This window comes from Drosophila ficusphila, unplaced genomic scaffold (assembly GCF_018152265.1).
Source record: "Drosophila ficusphila isolate 14025-0441.05 unplaced genomic scaffold, ASM1815226v1 contig_791, whole genome shotgun sequence".
In the NCBI taxonomy this organism is placed as follows: domain Eukaryota; kingdom Metazoa; phylum Arthropoda; class Insecta; order Diptera; family Drosophilidae; genus Drosophila; species Drosophila ficusphila.
Window position 1 is genome coordinate 22,946,537 of NW_025064737.1, and position 27,689 is coordinate 22,974,225.

General features: G+C 43.1%; 7 protein-coding genes across 9 annotated transcripts; 6 read left to right on the forward strand and 1 right to left on the reverse strand.

Moving 5' to 3' along the window:
• Positions 1-20: 20 nt before the first annotated feature.
• Positions 21-9,847, forward strand: LOC108088501 (protein kinase C). Of its 3 annotated transcripts, none has more exons than XM_017186331.2 (10): positions 21-226; positions 1,777-2,119; positions 2,328-2,579; positions 2,651-2,763; positions 2,828-2,901; positions 3,474-3,505; positions 5,139-5,209; positions 5,276-6,494; positions 6,631-6,770; positions 6,829-9,847. In XM_017186331.2, exons 2-10 carry the CDS (start codon positions 1,966-1,968, stop codon positions 6,988-6,990), a joined length of 2,217 nt encoding a protein of 738 aa, XP_017041820.1. In that variant the 5' UTR covers positions 21-226; positions 1,777-1,965; the 3' UTR covers positions 6,991-9,847. The 3 variants fall into 3 exon arrangements, with proteins under 3 accessions (XP_017041820.1, XP_043064946.1, XP_017041821.1); XM_043209011.1 differs by lacking the exon at positions 21-226 and adding an exon at positions 908-1,036; XM_017186332.2 differs by lacking the exons at positions 21-226; positions 1,777-2,119; positions 2,328-2,579; positions 3,474-3,505 and having other exon boundaries at positions 2,665-2,763.
• Positions 9,848-9,966: 119 nt separating this feature from the next.
• On the forward strand, positions 9,967-11,227 carry LOC108088534 (probable dimethyladenosine transferase). Its single transcript, XM_017186377.2, has 3 exons — positions 9,967-10,155; positions 10,227-10,939; positions 11,001-11,227. The coding sequence occupies exons 1-3, from the start codon at positions 10,098-10,100 to the stop codon at positions 11,148-11,150; spliced, it is 921 nt and encodes a 306-aa protein (XP_017041866.1). The 5' UTR covers positions 9,967-10,097; the 3' UTR covers positions 11,151-11,227.
• A 295-nt stretch (positions 11,228-11,522) lies between these two features.
• Positions 11,523-13,080, forward strand: LOC108088533 (serine protease snake). Its single transcript, XM_017186376.2, has 3 exons — positions 11,523-11,702; positions 11,754-12,024; positions 12,149-13,080. The coding sequence occupies exons 1-3, from the start codon at positions 11,612-11,614 to the stop codon at positions 12,744-12,746; spliced, it is 960 nt and encodes a 319-aa protein (XP_017041865.1). The 5' UTR covers positions 11,523-11,611; the 3' UTR covers positions 12,747-13,080.
• A 123-nt stretch (positions 13,081-13,203) lies between these two features.
• Positions 13,204-14,530, forward strand: LOC108088371 (serine protease snake). The gene is made up of 3 exons (XM_017186116.2): positions 13,204-13,315; positions 13,367-13,637; positions 13,730-14,530. The coding sequence occupies exons 1-3, from the start codon at positions 13,216-13,218 to the stop codon at positions 14,316-14,318; spliced, it is 960 nt and encodes a 319-aa protein (XP_017041605.1). The 5' UTR covers positions 13,204-13,215; the 3' UTR covers positions 14,319-14,530.
• Positions 14,385-16,078, forward strand: LOC108088376 (serine protease snake). The gene is made up of 5 exons (XM_017186123.2): positions 14,385-14,393; positions 14,705-14,813; positions 14,957-15,230; positions 15,357-15,672; positions 15,732-16,078. The coding sequence occupies exons 1-5, from the start codon at positions 14,385-14,387 to the stop codon at positions 16,005-16,007; spliced, it is 984 nt and encodes a 327-aa protein (XP_017041612.2). The 3' UTR covers positions 16,008-16,078.
• Positions 16,079-16,199: 121 nt separating this feature from the next.
• On the forward strand, positions 16,200-19,480 carry LOC108088392 (NAD-dependent protein deacetylase Sirt7). Its single transcript, XM_017186141.1, is given in 3 exon segments — positions 16,200-16,575; positions 16,861-18,525; positions 18,527-19,480. Coding segments are annotated over 3 exon segments (2,322 nt in total). The 5' UTR covers positions 16,200-16,410; the 3' UTR covers positions 19,019-19,480.
• Positions 19,481-19,558: 78 nt separating this feature from the next.
• LOC108088391 (cullin-5) lies at positions 19,559-23,511 on the reverse strand. The gene is made up of 7 exons (XM_017186140.2): positions 23,382-23,511; positions 21,717-23,323; positions 21,353-21,473; positions 20,929-21,286; positions 20,686-20,864; positions 20,474-20,623; positions 19,559-20,411 (listed from the first exon to the last, which is right to left on the reverse strand). Exons 1-7 carry the CDS (start codon positions 23,388-23,390, stop codon positions 20,274-20,276), a joined length of 2,562 nt encoding a protein of 853 aa, XP_017041629.1. The 5' UTR covers positions 23,391-23,511; the 3' UTR covers positions 19,559-20,273.
• Between the last annotated feature and the right edge of the window lie 4,178 nt (positions 23,512-27,689).

Below are 27,689 nucleotides of genomic sequence, written 5' to 3' on the forward strand. Positions count from 1 at the left end.
TCATCGATATTTCTCCATAGCACATCCCTAACGTTTTTCCAATAAGATTTGGCGTGAACATTTTTATCAATATTAATACGCGAAATTATTTTTAAGCCAACCAAAAATTCCCAGCCATGCAACAGAAAATGTTGGACACTGTGATGTTGTGAAACTCTTCGAATTCGTCGAAAAACAAGGAGATTCATTGGAAAAACCAATCAATTTAAAACGCTGTGCAAACAGGGTGCGTGTTACTGTGTGCGTGCGTGTGTGTATATCCGCATACATATGTCGAGTGTGCAAATGTGTGTGCCTGCTCTAGTGCCAAGGCATCCTTAATTTTTTCGCACACATAGCTAAACACTTTTTTCTCTAATATACCAGCTTCTGCGCGCGCCTCGCCTCAACATTTTTTCTCTATATACCAACAATAGAGAGAGCCAGAAAGTGAGAGAGAGTGGCAGTGAGAAAGTGGTACATATAAAAAAACATAAACAAGATTTTCATACATTTCTTGTTTATTTTGTGTGCTCTAGAGTGACAAATATACGAAAAACTTAAATATAAAAAGAAAAAAAAAATAATTTTGTATAAATCTATATCATTAACGAACTCCGCGTTCTAAAAACGCCTAAATAAAATTTAAAAAAAAATCATTTTTGAACGGTTAACATTGGGCGCCATTGTCGCTGTTTCCCAACACTGCAAATGAGTAATTGTGTCATATTGACAGGCTAACGATATGGCAACTCAGACAGCTGGAAGGCCTTCGTTTGCACCAATTAGAAAAATACAAATTTTCCAATTGGACGGAACTGCAAAACGTTTTGTTAATTGAACGCACTTATTGGCGTTTCGTCAGGTGTTTCCAATTGGAGTGGGCGTGAGACGCGTGTGTATTGGTGGGTGGGCTAGGTGCGAGCGAGAGGCAGCAATAGAATTGCTTGTTATTCTTTCTTTGTTGTTTTATCTGTGGAAAAAAGCTGACTGCGAGTGTGTGTGCGTGCGCGTGTGTGTATGTACCATACATGCACACAAAGAATTTGCATAAAAAGTGAGCGAGCAAAGGCATTATATGTAATCAAAGCTAAATGACACTGAGCATACTTAAGAATCTGGGGAAAAGGGGTACAACTACTTGTCCCCACCAAATTAACCCAATCAAAAAATGCTTTGTGTTCTAATTGGCAGAAATTCGGATGTGCTTTTCGCTCAGTGTACAATCTGTGGAATTGCGAAATGAGCAAAGTTGCACTCCTTGGAATGATTTATATGCCAGAAATATTACCATAGCAGATGATGGTCGTGTACTATTTTCGATTTTCGGTTTCACGGACTGTTGTCGTTTGAGCGATTGCCTAATGTACACACACAAATATACAGAAAAACAGTGGCGAACAAAATATTAGTGGTCACAAAATAAAAAAAAAATGTTTACCTGTGTAGTTTATTATAACAGAATAAACATTTTAAATTGATATTCAGATTTTCACTTAAGCTTGGAAAATGTTTTAAATGCTTGCCACTCTATTAAATAAAATGTATTTTTCTATAAGAACTTATAGTTCGCCACTACTATTCTGTCCGCTACTGTAGATATACATATGTATGTGCATAAATTCCATCGATGCGAGGCGCAGGCGACCTTGAGAGTGAATCGAGTGTACCATATTCATTCAATAAGTGTCAATGACCTACACTAACATTGGCCCACAGCGAAAGTTGCGTGCGCCACTCAAGCATTTCATTAACTGAATTCGAACTCACAGCCAATTCCTGTTTTGTCGATCACAGATCAGGATCACCAGCCAGCAGCACACCATCGCCAGCACAGCCGAGTAGCCGAGTGGTCCACCGCTGCTCCACACACAGACACGCAAGGACATCGCACGGAGGACCAAGGAGCGGCAGGATCAGGACCAGCAGCAAGAACTAGAACCGGAGGATCAGAAGCAGGACCGGACAGGACGCGATTCTACAACCATGTTCACGGGCAAGCTGCAGATTAAGGTGTGCGAGGCGAGCGGCCTGCGTCCCACAGACTTCCAGAAACGCCACAATCTTACCTTCGGCAAACTGGCCGACGAGCAGCTCATCGATCCCTATGTTTCCATAGATGTCGACGAGAGTCACTTTGGTAAGTTTCCCCCGATATACGTTAAAAAGAGTTGAAGAACTCAATATAAAGGATTCTTCCTTACTAACTCATCTGCTAGTAAATATATTGCCTACTTAAAAGGGTCTTTATATAAGCAAATAACGTTTAAAAAAAAATATTTCAAATTTCAGTTGTTAGTTAGTTTATTTAACAGTCATAATAGTTCTGTCAACTTCGACACTTTCAGATCGAGCCACTACCAAGCCAAAGACATTTGATCCTGTTTGGAACGAGCAGTTCGTCCACGATGTGACCAATGTGAGCAACATCAACTTGACCGTCTTTCATGACGCCGCTCTGCCGCCAGATGACTTTGTGGCCAACTGCATCATCTCCTTTGAGGACCTCATGCAGAGCGAAACGGCTGTGCAGGATCTATGGGTCAACTTGGAGCCCCAGGGAAAGATTCATGTCATAATTGAACTGAAGAATCGCACAGGTACGCATAAACTGAGGGGTATTTCAAAGGATATTACTGATAATGATATTACTATTATTTTTTAAAATTAGACAAGGCCAAAACTGAGACGGTCGTGGAGCAAACCGTGGCCGTTAACAAGGAGTTCAAGGAGCGCGCTGGCTTCAACCGCCGTCGTGGTGCCATGCGTCGGCGTGTCCACCAGGTAAGTTCACATATTTATTTTTTTTAATGTACATTTATTAAATTTGAATTAACTTCTTCACCAGGTCAATGGGCACAAGTTCATGGCAACGTTTTTGCGTCAACCCACCTTCTGTTCGCATTGCCGCGAGTTTATCTGGTAAGTGGAACAGAGCACACATGATCGTACAACTCTCGTAACGTAATCACAGCCGGGCTGAAACATCTCCGTACATCCCTAAGTTGTATCTGCAGTGATTAATCTAAACATGCATTTAGTTTCGGGACTTGATTTACACACACCTCTCTCACCATCTCAACTATTTTTGATTTGATTTGATTTTATTCGACTTGGGTTGATCTATTTACCTCTATGTTCTCAATGTATCACTATTCCTCATCCATCCTCTTCATCGCTCTACTGGCTCATAACCTCTGGCTCACTTTTGGGTGGCTCACTTTTGGGTGGCTCACTATTATGCGGTTTTATTTTCCTTGGTTCTCTATATATCCATCGGCATTAACCTGGTTTCTCCAATGGGCTGTAGCAGTTGCTGCTAGCTGGGATCGCTGGGGTCATAGTTCATGCTTGATTTTTTACGGGGCTTCCATTGGCGGTTCTCATCCATCCAATTAAACTAAACTCGCACACACTTAAACAAACACACCAATCATTCAGTTACCAAAATATATATACATACAATAGCCATGGAATTTCTTGCCTTTTTGCAGGGGAATTGGTAAACAAGGCTATCAATGTCAAGGTATGTGTTTGCTTCAGACTAAACGGTAAACCAGAGCAGATCAGCTCTGGCGCTTCGGAGCTCCAGGAAGAGCGACCGACAAGCTATATCCAAACCCATATCACTTTGCATTTGCTTGTTAACTTCGTTGTACGTTGTTCGTTATTCGTTGTTTGCTGTTGTTGTCTTTGTTGATGTTGTTGCCACTGGGTTTCTTTGGCTGCATTTTACGATCAGTTACTTAATTTTTTTAAACCATACTCTCAAATACCGAAACGGATTCGATTGCTCCACATTTGTCTGGTCTTCAGCATCTTCGGCATTGTCTAATGCATCGATCACCTTGCTTGAGTCATTCCTGCATTGGGACAGAAAAGTGTCCTGGCACAGGTCCTGTCCCCACTGCACCATAAATCGATCTGGATGAGTCCCGTCCTCGTTACCATCACATAGCATTTGAAATTCACCTACGAAGAGGAATGCAAAGTTCTTACTACTAATTTGATTAAAATCCGATCGGAATGACAAGAGGTTTCACATAAATGTAGTTTTTTTTTAAATTTAAAAATTAGATAATAGATTCATTACATCCTCATTTAAGTTTGTCCGTCATTTATCTGATAGCTTTTCTTCAATTTTATTCTGTCATGCATGCCAAACTCAAATAAAATATTGAGTCTTAAATAAAAAAAACTTTTAAGCTACACAAATTTCAGTCATATGGAAACTATAAAATTTGGTCACTAAACATAATTACTAGGGCACTTAAAAATTGGGATCATCTTTGGTTCATAGGAATGTCATCGTTAGAAAACCGATTTTATGCATGATAAATTGTCTGATCGTTATAAAAATTATCAAAGATATACAACCGCAAAACGGTCATCAGGAAATTGTTACCATAGGTATATTTTTTTTAAAACTACCATAGGATTTCGTTTTCCATCATTGTTGTTATACAAAAATCTTGCTTAAATGGCTCCGTTCGTCATTTTTCTCTTTTCAAAGTAGTTTTGGTACCAATATCTGGCACGAAGCATTTCAATGTTGTGATTAAAAACCGAAACACTAATTAGAGCACAGACACAGACCAAGCACAACTAAAACTCCACTGACCATCATGTGTATAATCACACTGCACAACAAGAAACAGTCGACGGTTTATCAACTAATATCTATATTCTCAATCGTGACATTCGAACGGATGCATTTATTTAGCATCCCAATTGAATGCCATGCTTGTGAACTTTGTGTCTAACCCTGAATGTTTCAACGAGCTTGATTTAAACGAAATCCTGTAAATATACACATTCGTACGTCTAGAGTCTATGCTCTGAAAAAATATCGCCCTGCTGAATATGTTTGAGAAATACTTAATTAGTTATTTTAAACAGCTTAGCGATTTTATATTTTTGAGACCAAAATGGGTTCTTAAAAAGTACTTTCAAAAATTTATAAATGATTAAATTGAAAAACACTATCCTTACGCACTTTTTGTAAGCAATAGGGCGATCTTTTTCCTGAGTTTTCATAGAGTTTTTGGATAATTTGCCCTGCACTCTGCTATCGAAGAATTCTCGGATCGACGCAGTGCCAAGATTGGATACTAATCATTTTGCCTTTGGTTTCTCTCCCCAAAAAAACAACACTATAGTCTGCACGTTAGTTGTACATAAAAAATGTCACCTGTCCGTGGTGTCCAAGTGTCCGGGCATGCGAGATGAGGTAAGACCACATGGTATATCCATTCAGAGCAAAATAATTTAAGATGATCTTCTTCCCTTTCTCCAGCAATCCAAAGTGGAAGTGGTGCCGGCGGGCCAGCGGTTCAATGTGAATGTGCCGCACCGCTTCGTGGTGCACAGCTACAAGCGGTTCACCTTCTGCGACCACTGCGGATCCCTGCTGTACGGGCTGATCAAGCAGGGACTGCAGTGCGAGACCTGCGGAATGAACGTGCACAAGCGGTGCCAGAAGAACGTGGCCAACACGTGCGGCATCAACACGAAGCAGATGGCCGAGATCCTGAGCTCGCTGGGGATATCGCCCGACAAGCAGCAGCCGCGCCGCTCCAAGTACTTGAACCAGCAGGGCGGCGAGGACAACTACGGAGCATCGCTGGGCGGCGACGGAGACGGTGCTCCGGGGCAGTCCTTCCGCAGCGGAACGCTATCGGCGGACAGCTTGGCCACCTCCACCTCAACGCTGACGAGCGGCTACAATAGCAGCAGCTGTATGAGCTTGGCGGTGGGCGGCGGTGCTGGGGGCGGGGCCACCGGAGAGACTCGGCCGGGGAAGTGCTCCTTGCTGGACTTCAATTTCATCAAGGTCCTGGGCAAGGGCTCCTTCGGCAAGGTGATGCTGGCCGAGAAGAAGGGCACCGACGAGATATACGCCATCAAGGTGCTCAAGAAGGACGCGATCATCCAGGACGACGACGTCGATTGCACCATGACCGAGAAGCGCATCCTGGCGCTGGCCGCCAACCATCCCTTCCTGACTGCGTTACATTCCTGTTTCCAGACCCCGGACCGACTGTTCTTCGTGATGGAGTACGTGAACGGCGGCGATCTGATGTTCCAGATACAGAAGGCGCGCAGATTCGAGGCCTCGCGTGCCGCCTTCTATGCGGCGGAGGTGACACTGGCGCTGCAGTTCCTACACACCCATGGCGTCATCTACCGCGACCTGAAGCTGGACAACATCCTGCTCGACCAGGAGGGCCACTGCAAGCTGGCCGACTTTGGCATGTGCAAGGAGGGCATCATGAACGGCATGCTGACCACCACGTTCTGCGGCACGCCCGACTACATCGCCCCGGAGATCCTCAAGGAGCAGGAGTACGGCGCCTCCGTCGATTGGTGGGCGCTCGGCGTGCTCATGTACGAGATGATGGCCGGCCAGCCGCCATTCGAGGCTGACAACGAGGACGAGCTCTTCGACTCCATCATGCACGACGACGTCCTCTATCCCGTTTGGCTGTCACGCGAAGCCGTCTCCATACTAAAGGGTGAGCTAATCCATCTTAAAAAAAACCTTTTTTTAATGATGCTAACTAAGATTATTTAAATTCGCTGTCGCTCAACATTTTAAAATAATTGTCTACTTAAGAAGTGAATATACAACATATCCTTTAATTTCTTCAGGTTTTCTCACCAAAAATCCGGAGCAGCGACTCGGTTGCACTGGCGACGAGAACGAGATACGCAAGCACCCATTTTTCAACAAGCTGGACTGGAAGGAGCTGGAGAAGCGCAATATAAAGCCGCCGTTCCGACCGAAAATGGTGAGTTTGTAATAAGGAATTTATGTAAAAACATTAATTGATTTTACTTGCATGGCAGAAAAATCCACGCGATGCCAACAACTTCGACGCGGAGTTCACCAAGGAGGATCCTGTACTCACACCGATTGGAAACGACGTGGTGCGCTGCATCAACCAGGACGAGTTCGCTGGCTTCTCGTTTGTGAATCCCAAATTCGGACCGGAACGCAAAGTCTACTAAGGCCCAACGATCGCAGTTCATGTTCACATCCCGGTTCGATTGGTCGCAGGAGGATCTGGAGCCCCGATTAGATTGGGAACCCCGGTCAACGGGGTTGTTTGGCCAACCAGATCGCCGTCGGTCCGAGCTGTCATCCAGCGTGTAGCGCATCTCCCCAGCACAAGCAGTCTAATATTTTAATCTATAGTAACTTCCCCCGGTGAACACGCCCCCACCTTTGTCTGTTTGCAAACGTAGTCGTGGTCCTAGTTTCGTTCCCGGTCCTGTGTGTAGATCACTCATCCACATCCAACTACCAGTGCCAATTGTCGAAACTGAGCTAAGCTTCAAATTGAATGAGAAGCGAGAAAAGGATGCGATTTGTTAAGCGCTTGTCAACCGAACTTCTTACCCAGAAATCCTTAAAATCCCTAACTGCTTCAATCCCCACGCCTGTTGGAATTTATTTAAGTTGTTTGCCAGGGCCTTAAAAAAGGAAAAAGAAAAGAAAAAACAAGGTACCCCACCCATCTAGTCAATGCCCAGTGGCTGAGTGCATTTTGTTATTAGTTATTTATTGATTGTTTGACGTGCCGAATCTCAAGTTTCGCACTCACAGACCGACAGCATCCAAGCAGAGCTCTATTTATGGGAGGCGAGGCACTTGCTCCAAGCGAATCTCAAGGGAATTTCTAACACAATAGCCGCAATGTGCCGTCTGTACTACACACACACACCCACGCCCACATACACACATACACGCAATACACACAAATCTAATTTCAATTTGTTTTATGTATTCGAAATCTTGCACAACTTCCTTCTCAAGTATTAAAGCGATATTATTTTAAAATTACCTTATTGTTATATATAAATATTTATAAAAATGGAAAACAAAATGAAGCCAAAAACCCCTAATACAAACGCATACAATTTACCAACAAAGAGAAAGTAAAGCTAACTAATCATAGAGATAAAGCTAAAACCCACAAAGAGAATGTCTATAAAATTCATATTAATTTATGCTTAACAAATTATGAATACAAACAACAAAACGTGTTTAGTCTTTAAGCGAAAGGAAGAGGAGAACGAACAAATTATATATATGAACCATATAAATTGTGAAACTAAAGGCATATATAATACACACAAAAGAAAAACCCACAAACAAACACTTAGCGTAATGAGGAAAAGCCGAACAAAAATTATATGAAATTATGTGGCATAGGAAGATAGGAAACAATATTAATGTTTATGTGTTGATTTTAAAAACAAAGACTCAAAGCTAAGTTCTATCCGAAACAAAATGCATTCAAATTTAAGCGAAATGCATCAAAATTTGATCGATATCCTTAAAAATGTTATCATGATTATAATTTACTCCATTACTAATTTTTGTGCGGCAAAATTTGTTTATGTTTCGATTGCAACCACACTATTGAATATGAAATAATATTAAATATAAAGAAGGAATAGCAAAGGAAGGATAACAGAAGATTTATTAACTATAAGCAGCGTTGTTAACTAAAAATCGTAAGGCAAAGGCAAGCATAAACACACATTTGTATGTAATAATAAACGCCCTGTGTCTAATAATATTTGTGAAATAGCAAGCCCAGCGTAAGCGCTAGTTACCCATTTACAATTTAAATGTTAACCCAAAGTATTTTCAAGAACGCATTTTACCAAAAACGAAAAACAAAAAAATCAAGAAAAACTAACAAAAACACGAAGAATTGAAGGCGTATAGGCAAAATGTTAAAAGCTATGAATAATTTTTTAAGCAATGCGCTCAAATGCCGTTGCAAGGTTTGAGGCGCGTATTCAATTAAAACAAAAGAGTCTAAAACAAATGAAACAAAGCAAAACTCCAGCCAACCAGATTAACTCATTTAACCATAGACCCTTGATTAGGATCAGGAGCAGGTCAAGGATACAGCTAAACTTGCTGGTCGTTCGTTAAGCAAAAGAAGATAAAGAAAATATAGAAACAGAAATGGGAATAGAACAAATCGCGTGACCGTAACCTGACAACAAAAGTAAAAGTTATAGGAAATTGTGCAACCAAAATGTTAGCTATAAGCTCTCACCAAGTACGCAAAGCTGAACGCTCACCCCGCCCGCTGTTGTCTCCATCTAATTGCTTGAATCCGAAAACCTTTAGTGAAATATCGTGGCTTGCCAAAGAGGGTTCTTCAACTAAACTCTGAATGTACTCACTCAATCAGCTTAGCTAACTTTTTCTGGAGTCGCGCAGCTCAAGCAAAAACTCACCCACTTACATATGTGCAACTTTTTCATGTACCTTTCGCATCTTAGATACTTAAACGGAATATTAACGGAAAGCCCCAAAAAATTGTTAAATGATCTAAGGCAAAACTACACAAACTACTTAGAAAATATACTGAATTATTTATGGAACGGCGTACAAAACTAAAGCGCAACAAAGATAGAGGAGGTTTGGAAATGGGCAGAATCATTGCAAGAGTAATAATCATAAACAGAAAGTATTCAGCAAAACACATAAGCACACACAAAGCAGATGAAAAACCAAACTAAAACTGAGAAAAAAACAGCATAAATAATGTTTAAGTTATGTTTAAACAAGAGATAAATAAATGTAACGGTAAAGTCGAAAGTCAACAGTTGATATGTTGTAAAAAAGCTATTAAAAAAAGAAAAAACTAAAAAAAAAGAAAAGATACCAAGTCAGGCAAGTGAGCGTAATTGAATGTTAAAAAGCTACTAAATAAATGGTATGAGCAGATGTGTGCAAAGATAACCAAAGAAAGCAAAATTGAAACCAAGAAAAATTGATTTATAACATTAAGTGAAAACTAATTAATAAATAAAGAGGTAACACCTATGAAAAATGTAACCGAATTGTTTGAATTTGAATTCCAAATTAACAGCGCTTTTAAAATGTTGCTGCGACGAGTTTTTAACATACTCTGTTAAAAGTTATCGAAAGCGCGCCCATCCCTAGCTGTTGAGCCTCTCAAGTTGAGAGTCTCAACTCTACTAACAGCGCACATGTTGCCATCTCAGGAAGAAGAAGAACATTCAAAACAAATAATTATTTGGCGTAAACTATTAAATTTGTAGAGATAATACAAGTTTTAGCCAAAATGCCGAAGGTCAAAACGGAAAAGAAGAGCCGCATTCACACCGAGGTGCAGAAGCAGGGTGGGTACACGCACTGCAAGTTACAAAAATAAGCATGACAATAACGTCCCCATAAATTTTACACCTTTTAGGAATTGTTTTCAACAAGGACTTTGGACAGCACATTTTAAAGAATCCTCTGGTGATTACCACCATGTTGGAAAAGGCTGCGCTCCGGGCCACTGATGTGGTGCTGGAAATTGGTCCTGGTACTGGAAACATGACCGTCCGCATGTTGGAGCGGGCCAAAAAGGTGATCGCCTGCGAAATTGACACCCGCTTGGCCGCCGAGCTGCAGAAGCGTGTGCAGGCCACTCCGTTGCAGCCGAAGTTGCAGGTGCTCATTGGAGATTTTCTGAAGGCGGAGCTGCCCTTCTTCGACCTGTGCATTGCTAACGTGCCGTACCAGATCAGCTCCCCGCTCATCTTCAAGCTGTTGCTCCATCGACCGCTCTTTCGATGTGCCGTTCTCATGTTCCAGCGCGAATTTGCCCAGCGATTGGTGGCCAAACCGGGTGACAAGCTTTACTGTCGCTTGAGCATCAACACCCAACTTCTGGCCCGCGTCGACATGCTCATGAAGGTGGGCAAGAACAATTTTAAGCCGCCGCCAAAGGTGGAGAGCAGTGTGGTGCGTCTGGAGCCGAAGAACCCACCGCCCCCGGTCAACTTTACCGAATGGGATGGCCTTACGCGGATTGCGTTCCTCCGGAAAAACAAAACGCTGGCGGCCACCTTCAAGGTTACCTCAGTGCTGGAGATGCTTGAAAAAAACTACAAACTGTTTAGATCACTAAGAAACGAGGTGAGTGAAGATTATAACTAATGTTTTGGTAATGAGCGTTTACATAAGAACTTATTTCTAGCCCGTGGAAGATGACTTTAACATGCAGGATAAAGTGATAGGCATTTTGGAAGAACAGGGAATGGCCAGCAAACGTGCAAGAACCATGGACATTGACGACTTTATGGGCCTCCTGCTAGCCTTTAATTCAGCAGGCATTCATTTCAATTAGTTAAATTTATTCATTAGATCGTTAAACTTTGTACAATTCTACAAACATTAATATAAATGTTAAGCCAACGAACTCTAGTCAAGATTCTGTCGTTTTTTAAAGACAAACAGGTTATATGCCAGTACAGTAGATATCAAAAAGAAACCAGCTAAGATTTGTTATAAAACCTAGTCCTTAACTGCTTTTAAAATTCAACTTAAAAAATATTTAATGGTTTATACAAATCAAGTTTTTTTCAATTGAACATTACCTTCATGGATATCATACAAAAATATATTGGCTATATAATTTACGGTTCTTCCCACTGATAACTACTGTCAATAGAATGAAATCAGCTGATCAGTGTTTAATGCCAGAGAGCGGGATTTTAAAATGCGCAATTGAAAACTAGCTTATTAACTTTGATTTAATCAGTTGCCGGCCGATCGCGGTCCACTGCAGTTAGAGAACCAAACAACTCAATGGCAATGTTCCAAATGATTTCGCTGCTTATATTTATTCTCACTAGCAGCCTTGTCGGCAGTCAAACCCCCGACCCAGCCGCCCAACTTGGTAAGATAACCATATAACCCATATAATTAAAATAATTCCATATTTCTTTAGCTTGCACTAAATTCAAACAGCATGTTTTCGAGGAACGCGTTGCGATAAGCTTCTTTTTTGCCGATGCACCGGTTACTTATGAGACAGTTGATTCCTGTCATGGGTCAAGACCACTGATTGTGGATGGCACACCGGCGGAACCCAAGGAATTTCCGCATGCAGCTCGCCTCGGCCACCGGGATGCTAACAACAAAACGAAATGGTTTTGTGGGGGAACCTTAATTAGCAATCGCCTCGTGCTTACTGCCGCCCACTGCTTTTACTCCGAACAGTAAGTACAGGCCATATTTTTCCGACTATTTTTAATAATGGCTGCAGTTGCAAAACCAAACCCCTTAACAGATTTTTTATTTGTTTAACAATCCTAACTAAAAATGTCGTATATATTTACACAGTGGTGCGGTCAATGTTGTGCGTTTGGGTGAGCTGGAGTTTGACACCGATCAAGATGATGCCGAGCCGGAGGACTTCGGCGTGCTGGCGTTGAAGCCCCATCCACAGTATAAGAACCCTGAACTCTACAATGACATCGGCATCGTAAAGCTTGATCGGGAAGTCAAGTTCAACCGGTACAAGCATCCCGCCTGCTTGCCCTTCGATGATGGTGAGCAGCACGAAGCCTTCATTGCCATCGGATGGGGTCAGAAGAAGTTCGCCCAGAAGGAGTCCAAGAAGCTGCTGAAGGTTCAGCTGCAAGGCTATGGCGACCGATGTGTAAGCAGCACGGATGCCAATGACGAACTGCCGAGAGGCTACGATGCACCAAGCCAACTGTGCATCGGATCCAAGGACAACAGGGATACTTGCAATGGTGACTCTGGAGGGCCTCTGCTGGTCTACCACAAGGATTACCCTTGCATGTACCACGTTATGGGCATCACCTCGGCCGGCATTGGTTGCTCCACCCCCGACATTCCAAGTCCCTACACGAGGGTCCACTACTACCTCAACTGGATTAAAGGCGAGCTGGCTAAGCAGACAACAAGAGAATAATTTTTTGAGTTTTGTATGCTTTGTTTTAGGCCTCTAATAGATTCTTAGAAAGCCTTAAGTATGCAAGATATTAATTAATTATTGCATGCATTTATCCAAACCGGTTTGGATCTTAAACTGAGTTTTACAGGTTTTCATTTTCTGAGAATTTTTATCACTCGCCTGTAATTTTAAAAAGTCGTGGAAAATGCTCAGTTTTGTAATGATTAAAATTGTTTATTGCATTTTATATTTTCCTGTTAGAAATTTAAAAAGAACGAAACTTTTTTCGCATTGTTTAACATTGAATTTCTGCTTGCATAACACATGAGCATTGAATAAAATACATAAAGTATTCGATTTCTTATCAATTGCGGGGTTTCCAGTATTGGCTCTCCTGGGGAGATTGCACTTTTGAAGGTCTCAAAGAGAAGCTTAGTGACGCGAACGATCAATTCAGTCACTCACTGATCGCAGGGGCAGTCACACGATGAACAGTGCGTTCTCGGCCAAGATTTTTTATATAGGAGCAGTCCTACTGATTTCTGCTCTCGATTCTGCTGCGGCTCAAGATCCGGACTTAGTCAAAAGTATGTGCATCTGTTTGAAAGAGATTCGTATTATTTTTGCGTACTCCACAGCCTGCACTGCCTATAAGAAGAGTGTTTGGGAGGAGACGTCGGAGTTCAGTTTCCTGATAGAGGGTGCTCCGATTATCTACAAGACCCTGGACAAGTGCACAGCCTACGCACCCCTTATCATCGGAGGAGCACCCGCTTTGCCCAAGGAGTTTCCGCACGCCGCCCGCTTGGGACATCGTGATGATGATGGCAGCCTGGACTGGTTCTGTGGGGGAACACTTATCAGTAATAGACATGTGCTAACGGCAGCGCACTGCCATTTTTCGTCTCAGTAAGTATTTAATCAATCGCACACTTAATCGGATGTTTTTTGTTATATTTATCTATTAAATAGATTCGAAAATAATATTATTCCTTTTTCAGAGGTTCAATAAATATTGTTCGACTTGGCGATCTGGAGTTTGATACCAACACCGATGATGCCGATCCGGAGGACTTTGCGGTACAGAACTTCACTTTGCATCCGGGCTACACTCACCCAGCAATTTACAACGACATATCCGTGGTGCGGTTGGCCAGAGCCGTAACATTCAACGAATACAAACATCCTGCGTGTCTGCCCTTCGACGATGGACGGTCAACCGTCTCCTTCATTGCCATCGGCTGGGGTCAGGTGGAAATCGTTCCGAGAACCGAGAACAAGAAGTTGCAGAAGGTGAAGCTCTACAACTACGGAACGCGGTGCACTGTCACGGCGGATCGGAACGAGGAGCTGCCTGACGGCTTCAATGCCACCACCCAGCTGTGCATCGGTTCCAACGAGCACAAGGACACCTGCAACGGCGACTCCGGAGGTCCATTGGTCGTCATTCATAAAGACTATCCGTGCATGTACCACGTGATGGGCATCACATCCGTTGGAGTTTTCTGCGACACACCCGACCTGCCTGCCATGTACACAAGGGTGCACTTTTATCTGGACTGGATCAAGCAGGAAATGGCCAGAAACTAGTTAAATAAAACCCTATTAGGTAAATAAATATATATTTTCCGATTGTCTATACATTCAATTGTAAAAATGCAATTTGTGTAAGTGCTGTCATTTTATGCATAAAGAATTTACCTCTTTCTAATACATTTTGATATTGTTAAAGAGAAAATATATTTTTAATTAATTACAAATTATGGTAAAAACAATCATTAGCTATCGAAGTAATCACCCAACATTAACTATTGTATTTTTATTTGCATATATACATATAAGCAAAAGTAAGCAAAAACGTTTTGTGGTGGACAAATCGTTTTAAAAGCGGGGATTTCTAATAGCCCCTTGAACCCTGTCTCCACACCTGGTCGATCACTAGCTAACTGGGAACTAAACCCGTTCGGATCTCACAGTCGATTTCCAATCGTCACCCGAAGATGTGGACGCTTCAGCTGTTTACCCTGCTAATCATTCCGCTGACATGTGCTTTTGGTCAGAATCCGGATGTAGACATTGTCAAGTGTAAGCAAACAATAATTAGGGAATATTAAATCAAAAATTGGAAATATACATAAATGAAATATGTACACTCATATATTATTAAAAGCAACATAGAAAGTAGTAGTGGTATTCAAGACTTAACAAAATCATTTGATTCCCTTTAGCATGTACGAGCTTTAAAAAGAGTGTTTTTGAAGAAAGAGTCGACTACAGTTTCTTGCTTCCTGATGCCCCAATATATAGTAAGATCATCGATAATTGCCGGAGTTACACGCCCCTAATTGTGGGTGGTCATCCGGCCCAGCCTCGGGAATTTGCGCACATGGCACGTTTGGGACGTCGTCAAGATCTAGGGAATAAAACTAACTGGTTTTGTGGAGGCGTTCTAATTAGCGAAAGATTTGTTTTAACCGCTGCACACTGTTTGGAATCGGATAAGTAAGTACTCATAACGAAAATTACATTATCCTGAGGGATTTGAAAGTGATAGTAATATCCTTCCTCCAAAAAGGTTTCTAGTTCCTAATTGTTGAATATACATTCATAGAAACTTATTTTTTCTAGGGGTGAGGTAAACGTTGTGCGATTGGGTGAACTGGATTTTGATTCAAACGAAGAAGATGCGGCTCCCAGAGATTACAATGTCAATCAGTATATTATTCATCCCAGCTATGACGATCCGCAGTTTTATGATGATATAGGACTAATTAAGCTAGAAGAGGACGTTGTCTTCGATGTGTATAAGCATCCCGCTTGTCTGCCCTTTCAGGATGAACGTTCTTCCGAATCTTTTATAGCCGTCGGTTGGGGCAGCACAGGACTTGCTTTAAAGCCTTCGGAAACGCTGCAGAAAGTCAAGCTGGAGAAGTACGGAGATGAGGTAAAGCCATTATTTTGCATGTCAACATCATATTTAAAAACGAAATTTATCTTTTTTAGGTATGCAAAAAACTTCTTGTCCGGCAACTTGAGGAATTCCCGCAAGGATTCGACACGATAAACCAACTCTGTGTGGGTTCGGCAATGGCCCGGGACACTTGTGATGGCGATTCTGGAGGACCGTTGTTGATTTACCATCTAGAATATCCTTGCATGTACCATGTTGTGGCAGTTACCTCAGCCGGATTATCCTGCGGTACTCCGGGTATTCCCGGAATATACACTCGAGTTTATCCTTATCTAAATTGGATAACCAGAACAATGGCTAGTTCTTAAAAAAGTATAATAAATATTACTTTGGAATCATTGTAAATTACACAATAAAAGACCGCTCAGTTTAGACTTTATTTTTTAAACTGGCTTTTTTTATCAAATTGATTTCCAATTAATCGATTAGTTTTGAATTTCTCAACCATGAATGTTCTGTATCCCTGCAATAACGATAACACTGATCTATCGATGCAGCTATCGATAGTTGTTTACCTTTTTTCCCAAAAAAAAGAAACATTTACAAAACAAAACTTGTCGCCTGGTTTATAAATTGTCAATGGCCAGAGATCCACAGCTGCACAGCAAATAAAATGTAAGCGGATATCCTGCGCAGGATACCACATTACACCTTTCCCGTTCCTGGCTGCGGCGCATCTTTATTAGGGTTCCCGCATAATTGTGCCGGATCATGGAGGAGGATCTGGACAAAAGCACGGACAAGGAGCAGGAGCAGGTCATGGAGATGGAGCCAAAGCAGGACATGGACGTGGCGCAGTCTTATATAACGCGGGCCAAGATGAATCCTGCCAAGAAGGATAATGAGAAGAGGCGACGTAAGGATGCAATGCGAAGGGTAATTATCTATGCGCTAGTGTGTGTGCTCACTGATAGTGCGTGTTTGCGTATGTGTTTGTTATACCCTTGCAAAGAAGCTTTAAATTGTGGCAACTTCATAATGGAAATTAAAACGAATATATTTGAAAATCTCATTATATACGTATGTACATACATATGTATAACTTTAACATAATTATAGAGGTTTAGTTCTAAAATACTTAGGAAGTCTAAAGCTTTACACATACATAAGTACGCACGTTTCTTTTATTGCTTAAGCTTAACCATCTAATAAATATTCTAGGTCTCTATGATATTGCGGAAGTGCGACTCCTTACGATCGACGGAAGATCGCCAGTTCCTTGAAAAGCACCCGGATATGGTAAAGGCGACCAAGAAACGCAAGGAACGCGTTGAGATTTACAAGGAGCGGGTGGTGGAGCGCGAGGATGCGCCCCATGTGATCGAAGCGAAGGTGGAGCAGCTGGCCAACATTATTTCCCAGGCCAAGCACCTGGTTTGCTATACGGGAGCTGGAATAAGCACGGCTGCATTGATACCGGACTACCGCGGCAGTCAGGGCATCTGGACGTTGCTCCAAAAAGGTCAGGATATCGGAGAGCACGATCTGTCTAGCGCAAATCCCACCTACACACACATGGCACTCTACGAACTGCATCGCCGTAGACTACTACATCATGTTGTGTCCCAAAACTGCGATGGCCTGCACTTGCGATCCGGTTTGCCGAGGCATTCCCTATCTGAAATCCATGGTAATATGTACGTGGAGGTGTGTAAGAACTGTCGGCCGAACAGTGTTTACTGGCGTCAGTTTGACACTACGGAAATGACTGCCCGATACTGCCACAAGACCCATCGCCTATGCCATCGCTGCTCGGAGCCCTTGTACGACACCATCGTGCATTTCGGTGAGCGGGGAAACGTAAAATGGCCACTCAATTGGGCGGGAGCTACTGCGAATGCGGAGCGTGCGGATGTCATCCTGTGTCTAGGCTCCAGTCTCAAGGTGCTCAAGAAATACACTTGGCTGTGGCAGATGGACCGGCCTGCCCGCCAACGGGCCAAGATTTGTGTGGTCAACCTGCAGTGGACACCGAAAGACGGGATTGCCAGTATCAAGATCAACGGGAAGTGTGATCGGGTAATGGCCCAACTGATGCACCTGCTTCACATTCCAGTGCCCGTGTACACCAAGGAAAAGGATCCCATTTTCGCACATGCTACGCTCCTGATGCCCGAGGAGCTGCACACGCTCACCCAGCCACTGCTAAAAAACGCCGACGAGGAGGAGGCGTTCACCACCACCACCGAGGAAACACAGGACTCGACCATCTCCAGCGAGAGCTGCAGCTACAACTACAGCGATCTGCCCATCGGCAAGGGTCCCCGCATCCGCACGCCCATTAAAAACGGACGAAGGGTGAAGACCAACCTGGAGCTGCGCCAGAAATTCAAGCTGATCAATGGCCAGGACGAGGAGATCAAGGTGGAGCAACTGGAAGCAAATGGGGAGATAAAAACGGAGATTAACTCAATCCCGCAGCTAACGGAGTCAACCGTTAAAATAGAGACTGAAGTGAAACTGGAGGAAACAGAAGGCAAGGAAACCGTTGTCAAGCAAGAGCTTCATCTTTTGGAACTTTTGCCCAAACTGGAGCCGCTTTCCTTAAAAGAAGAAGCGGAGGAAGTACCGAACAATGGAGTCCCGGAGTTGCCCAAACTAGTCGCCATACAAAAAACTCACCCGGAAAGCATTGCCGCGCTCCCAATGGAACTGAGATTAGAACCACTTCAGCTGCCACCTCTGGTGCCCATTGGGGCACCACTGTCCACACCTTTTGTGGAGCCCAAGCTGGGGCTTCCGCCTGCCTTTCAGTCGCTCAACATCCAGGTCCAGAGCGATGGCGATGCTGACTCCACGACAGAGAATGAGAACGAGGAGGAGGAGGGAAAGCGAGCTGGCGCAGGTGGATTTATTGAGGCAGAACAGCGATGAGGAGTTGCTACGTCAACTTCCAACCTGGTACGATGCCAAGTACCCATACTCCGGGCTGCACAGCATCCTGATACCGCCGCCGGCGGATCTGAACATTTGGAACTCACAGGTGGTGCCAAACTTTGCCATGAACCGCTCCGCCGCCGGATGTGACTTCTGCTTTGATCGTTATGCGGAGTTGGAATGCCAGTTCTATCGGCGGTGGAACCTTAGCCAGCGCAAGCACAAGAAACGGGCAAGGAGCGGTCGGTTTGTGGTCTGCGAATGCTGTCCAACGTCCGACGATGACGATGACTACGACGAGAATATATCCTTGGCACACATCGCAGCTGCGGAGACGGCCAAGCGGAGACAGCAGCTAAGCAACAGTTTCCCCCGGAAACTAGCACGCACCCAGGCAGGATGGTATGGCAAGGGCTACAAGAAGGGACGGAAGCGAAGATAGATCGCCAGTTCGCAATCCTTCTACGGATGTGGGAAAGACAATTAAGTAAAACAAAGCCGAGAAACGCTCGCTTCGATAGTATTTTAGTTGTAGGATCATAAGTCATAGATGATAGTGTCAGCTAGCATAGGTTAGGGTTCCTTTAAAGTAATTTATACATGTTTTTTAAAGTGTCCTATCCTATTATGAATAATATTTTACATAAGGAAATGTCGCTCAGTTTTTGTCCAATTAAGTTATTTTTTAATCCACTGTAATTTTATTCTGTAACCTATATGTATGCGTGTCACAATTGTGGTAGCTTTGGTATATATGTCAGTTGTCTCGTTCAGTTTTACTTTTTTCTACAATTGCTTTTCAAAGCCAAATTACTTAGGGCTTAACTTAAGCACGCTTGAAACCCAACTTCCGCCCTTACCTGTTTAAGTTTAATAAACAAAAGAAACATTATGGTATAGTGAATCTAAATCGTGTTGTGGTTCATTTTCATTCCAGTCCGATACCAGTTTGTTTTCTTCTATTAATCAATAACGCAATGCATTTGCTTTCATTTGTGTAGAACCAAGTTTATTCATTAACTTAAACATAAAGTATAGCTATTTTAGTTGTAGTTTTGCGATCGCGTGTGTGAGTGTTTGTGTGTGATTAGGCATTCCATGCTGGGAGTGACCGGAGGCGAAGAATTGGCTTGCGCTCAACCTTCAGGAGGTTTCAATCCCCGCGGGTGTGTGTGAGTCTCACGTGGAACATTGCAAAATACCCAAGAATCAACAGAAGACCAGACAACGGAAAAACAAGGGAGAACAACACACATGGAAAACAGCAAGTTGATTAGATTAACGCTACCGATCGATAATTACTCGGGGGCATTGCGTGGAATTGCCAGGGTGCAAATACCGCTCAAAACATAATACCTAGAGCTACGCCAGTGTGCAGCCTGTGGGCCAATATAAAAATACAAAGATTCACGAATACGAATACAGATATGAATACAGGACGTGGATACAAGAAGCGGGTGCCGATTGAATTGTTGTGGGTCTTTTAAATGCTCTGAGGACGCAATGTCAGCGAATCACGTTTCCATATAATACAATTATCCAATTCCAGAGACAGAAATAGGGCGCGTGCTTTGAGCACGTCGGCGTTGAGATTAAAATCGCTGCGGCGATATTTTTTGAGTAGCGTGAGGGGGAATGGAAATGGGAATGATTGCATAGACGGGACTGAGACTAGAGCCGGGATCAGGAGCAGTTGCTTAGGCCACGTAGATGAACATATTAATGTCGTCGTCGTCGCGCCTCATATACTTGTGTTCGATAAGCCATTCCAGCTGCTCCTTGATCATCTTCTTGGACGGCAGGAACATGTTCTTCAGTATGTCGATGAGTTCACCCTTTGAAGGAATTGTAATATTTAAATTTCTCAAACAATGTTACTGACAATTCAAATAGTTACCTGCAGCGCCGCGTTGTTCATCCGCTTGCGCACCTTCATAATCTTGATGATGGCCTCTTGTGTGCGCAGGATGCGCAGCTGTACAATGGACTGATTGTCCTCCTGCTGAGAGCGTTCCGTGCTCAGTTGCAGGCGCCCAATGAGATTAAGCTGGGATAGGAATTATTAAGTTAATACAAACTATCTCTTAGGATGACATTCTATCCTCTCACCTTTCCACGTCGCTGGGACTTGCCGTTCTTGACAATGGCAAATTCTTGATTGATATAAAACATCGTGTTCTCAGCAAAATCCTTGGGAGAACTGATGGCCGCAGGCTCCATGAGCAGAATCTGCTTTTTAATTTTTGGGAACGCCACAAGCGACCATAGAGTTCTTCTCAGTTCAGGATCTGAACGCAAAGAAAAATATTTATGCAATAACCCTACAGTAAATAAGAAATAGTTAGTAGTAACCTGGAAGTTCTGTGGCCAAGCGAAGATTCTCGTAGGAGATTTTGTCGTGTTGCCGCTGATTCCAGGCAAACAGGACGGCCATCTGGAAGGTGGTTACGTCCAGATCGTAGCGGCCAAAGTTGTTCACAAAGGTGATGGTGCCATTGCTCATGTGATGATACCACTGCAGCTTACGGCCGGAATGCTTCTTTTTGTAGAACTCCTCCACATCGGGGATGTAATCTTCAAGCTCGATGGGCAGGGAGACTGACACACGCTCCGAGCAGCGGGCCCAGGCGCCCGCGTTGAGTATTTTAATGTTGATAGCATCGTGCCGACTTATCGAAGTTCGGAATTGAGTATTTAGATCTTCGCTGACCTGCAGATTCAAATATAGACAGTGAATAAGCGGCATTTTATTTATATTTAATCCAAAAGAGCCCACCTTTATGTCCTGGAACATTCGCGCCAACCGATTTACATAGTCCGCTGGCATGCCAACCTCGCGCAGCCACTCGACAATGTCCTCTTCCTTCTCGCTATCCGCACTTGTTCCCAGAATCAAGCTGCAATTAAAAAGAAAAAGAAGGAAACAAGTTAATGGAATCATGTCAGACTATCAAAAAAGTTTGGTGGCGTGGGAATAGCAAAAGGCTGACGCCATTGTACACATAAATCGTGGGATAAATCATTTGCATTGTGCAAAATCGTTCTTGAACTTTGCATAAGCATGTGTAATCTACTTTTTACAACTCAGTCATAATGTACTTATGTCTATAAATATTGTTTTTAACAATGAATCAGCTTACCGTCTCGTCAAATGAACCTTGTGGTAACGCATAAAGACATCTTTGTTGTTGACGTATTTCAGGACCAGCAGGACATCGCGCAAGCGTGCGTCGATCTGCTCGCTGGTGAGGCGTTTGCTGAGTGGCGTTCGCCGCAGCAGCATGTCGCAGTAATTGGCAAGCAGTTCCGGGCATTTGCTCTCCGGCGCCGTGTATTTCACACCTCGATTGGCGATGCTCGTCGGCAATTCCATCTTGAACACGCTGGTGTCGTTGACCACTGTCTTGAAAGCGATATCGCGGGCAGTGAGGAAGCGGGGATCGTCGTTGAACGCGTTGCGCACCAGGTCGCTGAACTTGTTGAACAGCTCAAGCAGCCGTTCTACATACTTCTCCGAATCCTGAGTGATAATCTCCGATGCGGAGAGCATGTCGGCTAATCCGGCGGACATTATGTGCCGCTGCAGGTCTCCCATCATAGCCTCCACCCCGACGCCGTGCAGCACACGATCCATCAGCCGGAACATGAGATTCAAGCGCTCCGTTTCATAGTCCCTGATCAGAGCAGGGCACTCCGCGATAATGGAATTTAGATGATCCACTATTAGCACCTTGACCAGCGTGTAGGTGAGTATGCTGAAGCTGCTGGGCTCCAGGTACCGTTTGGCCCTCACCTCTTCCTCCCGCAACTTTGAGTCGGCGTATTTCATGTAGGCCAGCACTCCGTTCTCCTGCTGCTGCTCCGCGGACTTGAGGCGATAGAACTCGGCGGTTGCTTTGAGGTAGGCCATCTCGAAGTTGTCCCTGTAGATCTCCAGCTTGTCCTCGGCATTCGAGGAGAGATTAACGTAGCTCTCCCGAACGCCCACTACCAGCTGGGCATCGTAGGCATCGCCGTTTCGCTCGGCATGCACGATCTTCATTGCCGAATCCTGCAGGCGGTGCTTGATGTCATGGAAGATGTGCTTGTTCCAAGAGTCCAGCATCAGCTTGCGCACCGGGCTGTCTTCCGTGGGATTCTTCTTAGAGGTGGAGGTGCTGCTGCTGCCGCTCCCCGAAGCCGCTGCAGCTGCAGCCGCTGAGCTTGTGGACGCGGATGTGGAGGCGGCAGCAGCGGCGGCGGCGGAAGTGGAAGCCCCCGTGGCAGATGAGGTTGAGGCTCCCGACTTGCCTGCCTGGCCGCTGCAGGAGGAGGCTGCTGCTGCCGCCGCGGCGCTCGTACTCGCTCCCGAGGCGGAAACGGAGGCGGAAGCGGAGGAGCTGCTTCCACTGGACGAGGGCTTCACCTGAGGCGACTGCTCCAGCTGGCGAAAGGGCAACGGCAGGTAGTTGGACTGTGTAAAGAACTTGCGCCATTCCACAATGTAGGTGGCCAGAAGAGCTTGCTCGCCGCGTTGAGCCTGCACTTGGCTTTGGGCCTGAACGATAAACTCGACGATGTCCTGCTGCAGGCAATCGTAGATCTTGGCCGCGCCCTTCTCGTCCCACAGGCACACGAAGTGGACGCCGAAGAACAGGTCCTGCCATTCGCGCTGCGACACCGTATCCTGGCGCAGAAGCTTTAAAACGATTCGTCTTTTGTCCGGCCAAACCTCCTCGAAGATGTCCCTGTCCCGTTTCCCGATTGCCTGTCGCACAGGAAGTAACACGTACATATACGTTTTCATCACCTATCAGGTCACTTACCCGTAGCATTTTGATCGTAGCAATCTCTTTGTTTTTGTTGCTGCGTCCGCTTCACTTCATTTATATTTATTTTTTGTAATTAAAGATGGACGATAGTTGGCTATCGGCCAGTGTTGGCAAGGTACCGCTTTTTAGAGAGGCTAAAAAAACGGCTGGGACACCTATCGACCTATCGACTGGGGGCAGTCGATAAAAAACAATCCCGAATTCTCGAAGTGCAGTAAAGCAAAAGTGCGGGAAATCTGCGGAAATGCTGTAGTCAGCAAACAATTGGGTAAAGTTGCCCAGCTTCGTGATAGTTGACAGGCAAGGGAGTTCGTTAAAAGAGTAACTGCCAAATGTTCTTGTCAAATGTTTTATAAAATCCATTAGTTTTGTCGATTTCGTTTTGGTTTTTTTCTTCTCTACCTCTTCGTGCGTGAGTGAGACAGAAGCAGTGTGAGCGCCCCATTGGCGCTAGCTATTTCGCTCTAGCACACGTCCCCGACCTAATGTCTGCGCGAGCGAATGTTTCGTATATTGCCAGGGTTGTCAGATGCTTGTGTTTTATAATGTTCCGCATTTCAAAAAACGACTGACTATTTCATGATACTGTGAAAATGACGCAAATCTTTTCGTAATTTTCATTTTATTTATTTCTGTTCTTAGAAATAAAATATATGTTACTATCCATATCATACCCTACCATACTGGGTATAAATCAATTACAAAAAACACACTTACTTTGCTGTGAAATTGTAAAATGCAGAAATCATGACATATGTACGCCAAAATAAAACAGTGCAAAATTTTTTAGTATAGACTTGCATTGAATCAACCACTGTGTTTATTTACAAACTAATACAACGTCTGCGCTGACAGGCGGCAACACTAGTTTTCATCATTTTCTTTGTTGGATGGATTTCCGTAATGCTAATGGTATTTTTTGTCGATTCAGGCTGTGGTCACACTACATTCACCATTTCCCTTTGTTTGCGGCGGCGGCGGCGCTCGTTGAACGGCCGTGCAAAACGAATAAATCGCAGAAAAATCGCGGAGAATGCACCAGCCCCGGGCGGCAATGTAAACAAACAAAGCTCGGATGAGCAGTTCCCGATAAAGTGCTTCGATTTACCAGAAAAATGTGCGTAAAAAGCGAGTATCAGTGACGAAAACAACATCTACGTGCTGCTGCGTTCATTGACGTGACGCGCGAGCGTGAGTGTGTGTGCGTGCGTGTGTGTTTTTGTGTGCTGGCTGCCTCCGTGAGTGTGTGTGTGAGTGTTTTCAAAAAGCGTTTTTAAAACAATAAGCCAGCAACAAACAAATCACTTCAACACGTCAAAAATTGCAATAGAAGCAGCAACACCTCAAATCAAAAAAGGCCCCCAACAACAACATCTGTCGTGTTCTCAGAGATTGGGAAAAAGAGCAAAAGAGAAAGAGAGGGGGCAAAAAGAAAGTCAACAGCCGCGTGTGAAATGAAATTCGAAAAATGTCCGCGTGTGTGTGCGTTGAGTGTATAGAATTGAGTAAGAAGCAGCGCGGCAAAAGGAAATAGGCAATAGCAACAGCAAAAGGAACCAGCAACAACAACAAATGACCAAATTAAGCAATCAAATTTGGCATAATTTGCATTAGCCGACGTTTGTCTCTAAACCCCCAAAAAAACACACAACACAAGCAGCACAAATCTTTCGCCAATGAGTCGCAGACAGTCATTGGATCGACCAGGTGAGAAAATACGACATAAAAAAAATATGAAAAACCACACTCGTAATCACGCTAGAGTTTAGAGAGCGAGAGCATGCAGCATCCGATTTTGATTTTTAAATGCACTTTGCGCATGTTCTCTTCTCGCTGTTTTGCTCCGCTCTCGTTGGTCTTCGTTTTTCGGGCTATAAATAAACGCGCTCTCTCGAAACGCTGGCTGCGCAGCTGCTCCCAAACACTTGAACTTTGTAAACATCTCCAACAATTCAACTATTCGGGCATTGTACAGTGACAAAAACTGGCAATATAATTAATAGTTTTTAACAACAAAAACCGAATCACAAATATGAATGGTAGGGCAGACAGCTATTTATTTCGCTTGCTCTTTTCTCGCTCGCAATTCTATTTTTAACCCGAGTTTCATCACTCGAGCGGGGAAAAGAGAAAGTATCTGTCACTGTCTTAAGCAGATGTAAATGTAGTTCATATAACCCTCCTGGTATCTCGTGTGAGTGTGTCTGGAAGAAAGCAGCCTTAGACCATAAAAAAACAAAAATTTACAGATTTTGGTTTGTTTTTGCCAGGGCTGCGAACTTTTTGACGACAAATTGGCAATTTTTGAAGTCCATTCCTTAACTTAAAACCAATCAAAATGTAATAAACCTAACAAGAAATGTTGAAAAGGCTAGTTTAATTTATTTTTATCGCAAAATTATACAATATATGTAAAACTACAAATGAAATTTGTTCTTAAATACTTTTTTGTTTTATAACCAAGAAGCTTAAACTTGCTTTGGGGGGAAAAAAATTAGTTATTGATTAACTTTCTTTTCATAGAACATGAAACTAAAACTTCAACTGTAATGCTGGCCAACTTACAATGGACTTAGGCTTACTTGTTTAGCGTTAAGGAATGCTGTCCACTTATCAATTGCAATTAGCGTAGAATGCTGAATGCAAGTCGTGCATCGCTTGAAAACTCAGACTGTCCGGCCCCTCGCACAAACACTCAGGCACCCACACCCACGTGCGTTTGTGTGTACGTTTAATTTATTTATAACATTCAATGTAAACTCTGCTCAAGCGCCAGCCAAACAGCGCAAACAATTTTCGATGCAAAACGGCGACAGCAGCAACAAAAACAAGGGGCAGCAGTCGCGTTTACTTGTTTTTTTGTATTATTTGCCGCTTTTGTAGGTCAGGGTTGTAATGTAAAACGTGCCAGTAAATTGAATGAATAAGCGTGGCTACCGACAAACCGCCCATATATTCTATTGCAACTGCACTTAACAACAATTGCAGGGTATTGTCAGAAACGATATAAAAACAGATTTAGTTCTATATTGCCAGCTTAATTGGTGTTTAAAATTTCGCGTGATTGTTGATTGCACCTGATAACCGGTTTAAAGCAGGTTAAACTAACTTGATTATGGTCTAAGATACTCACAGGATGACTTCCGTTTTCAATGAAATTTAATATAACAAGCTTGTTACTATAAGTTTGCTTACTGACTATAACAATAATAAATGTGTTTTTGGTTTTAATTGGTTGTGCTTATGGTTTCTATTTTGTTTATAATTTCGCATTTTATCAAGCTTTTATGAGTCTTTGCTTGCAAAAAGAGTTTCTTTTAGGTGCTAACTATTATTTTTTTACAAAAGTACTCGTCTGGCAGTCGGTTCCTAATCTACGCTGACTGACCTTATTTTGTACTCAGTACTCAGAATGTTATCGATATTTACACTGTTTACATGCGATATGAGGGTTAGCTAGCGGAGTTGTACAAAGACGTGTTGCCAATGTTTACACTGGGAATGTTTTCTACCAACCAGCTGATTGATTGATAAAAATAATCACTCCAGAACTTAGGTCTAAACTCGATTTAGAAAGCCGATCAAAAAAAAAATGGCCTTTGAAATTCATTAGTGTAGGCGTTGCAGAAAATCATATTCGATTTGTTGTTATTGCTTCGATTTTCGCACTGTTTTCTTCGCGTTGACGCGTGACAAAGAGTCATTAGGTTCTGTTTAAGGTGAAATCGATTTTCCGGCACATTAGGCCGCATTAGAATCGTTGGCTATTTACATTTTCACATTGTTAAACAGTACAGCGGAAACAGTTTCGGTCAGTATTATTGTTAATCAATAAATAAATGATACCTTATCAAGGTTATAGTTGACTTTTGTTTTAAATTTTTGTTGTATAACATTTCGTAATGTGTGCTGACAAATCGGGATCAACTAACTGATAAGCGATAACTTATTGCCGTCTTTTTGAGTGCGCAAGTACACCAAGGAATAATTGGAATAAATATTTTATTTTCATTTCCAAAAATTAAGGCACAAATTTGTTTTATTTAGGTAAGAACGCCATTCGAATTCAACCATATATGCATTATATGTTCTGTCCAATATTTTTCTTATTTAGGGCAAAATAATAATTTTTTAATTAAGAAATCATTATAGGATTTTTTTTTAGCCAAAGAACACATTTTTTTCAGTTGTTTAACTTTTAACTGTTTTAGACATGTGGGAACCTCAACCATGTCACTTTCGAGCGGATTACAACAAAATTAATTTGTCTTAAATTTTCAATTTTTTTGTAATCATCATTCT

Coding starts and splice junctions, on each gene's coding strand:
- LOC108088391 (XM_017186140.2), bottom strand. Junction 21,474..21,716: donor AAGGTTCATTTGACGAGACG/GTAAGCTGATTC, acceptor TTTTAATTGCAG/CTTGATTCTGGGAACAAGTG. Junction 20,865..20,928: donor CTTGGCCACAGAACTTCCAG/GTTACTACTAAC, acceptor CTTTGCGTTCAG/ATCCTGAACTGAGAAGAACT.
- LOC108088376 (XM_017186123.2), top strand. Junction 15,231..15,356: donor CACTGTTTGGAATCGGATAA/GTAAGTACTCAT, acceptor TATTTTTTCTAG/GGGTGAGGTAAACGTTGTGC. Junction 15,673..15,731: donor TGGAGAAGTACGGAGATGAG/GTAAAGCCATTA, acceptor TATCTTTTTTAG/GTATGCAAAAAACTTCTTGT.
- LOC108088534 (XM_017186377.2), top strand. CDS start 10,098: ATGCCGAAGGTCAAAACGGAAAAGAAGAGCCGCATTCACACCGAGGTG. Junction 10,156..10,226: donor CACCGAGGTGCAGAAGCAGG/GTGGGTACACGC, acceptor TACACCTTTTAG/GAATTGTTTTCAACAAGGAC. Junction 10,940..11,000: donor TTAGATCACTAAGAAACGAG/GTGAGTGAAGAT, acceptor ACTTATTTCTAG/CCCGTGGAAGATGACTTTAA.
- LOC108088371 (XM_017186116.2), top strand. CDS start 13,216: ATGAACAGTGCGTTCTCGGCCAAGATTTTTTATATAGGAGCAGTCCTA. Junction 13,316..13,366: donor AGATCCGGACTTAGTCAAAA/GTATGTGCATCT, acceptor CGTACTCCACAG/CCTGCACTGCCTATAAGAAG. Junction 13,638..13,729: donor CACTGCCATTTTTCGTCTCA/GTAAGTATTTAA, acceptor TTCCTTTTTCAG/AGGTTCAATAAATATTGTTC.
- LOC108088533 (XM_017186376.2), top strand. CDS start 11,612: ATGGCAATGTTCCAAATGATTTCGCTGCTTATATTTATTCTCACTAGC. Junction 11,703..11,753: donor CGACCCAGCCGCCCAACTTG/GTAAGATAACCA, acceptor ATATTTCTTTAG/CTTGCACTAAATTCAAACAG. Junction 12,025..12,148: donor CACTGCTTTTACTCCGAACA/GTAAGTACAGGC, acceptor ATATTTACACAG/TGGTGCGGTCAATGTTGTGC.
- LOC108088501 (XM_017186331.2), top strand. CDS start 1,966: ATGTTCACGGGCAAGCTGCAGATTAAGGTGTGCGAGGCGAGCGGCCTG. Junction 5,210..5,275: donor GTCCGGGCATGCGAGATGAG/GTAAGACCACAT, acceptor CCCTTTCTCCAG/CAATCCAAAGTGGAAGTGGT. Junction 6,495..6,630: donor AGCCGTCTCCATACTAAAGG/GTGAGCTAATCC, acceptor TAATTTCTTCAG/GTTTTCTCACCAAAAATCCG.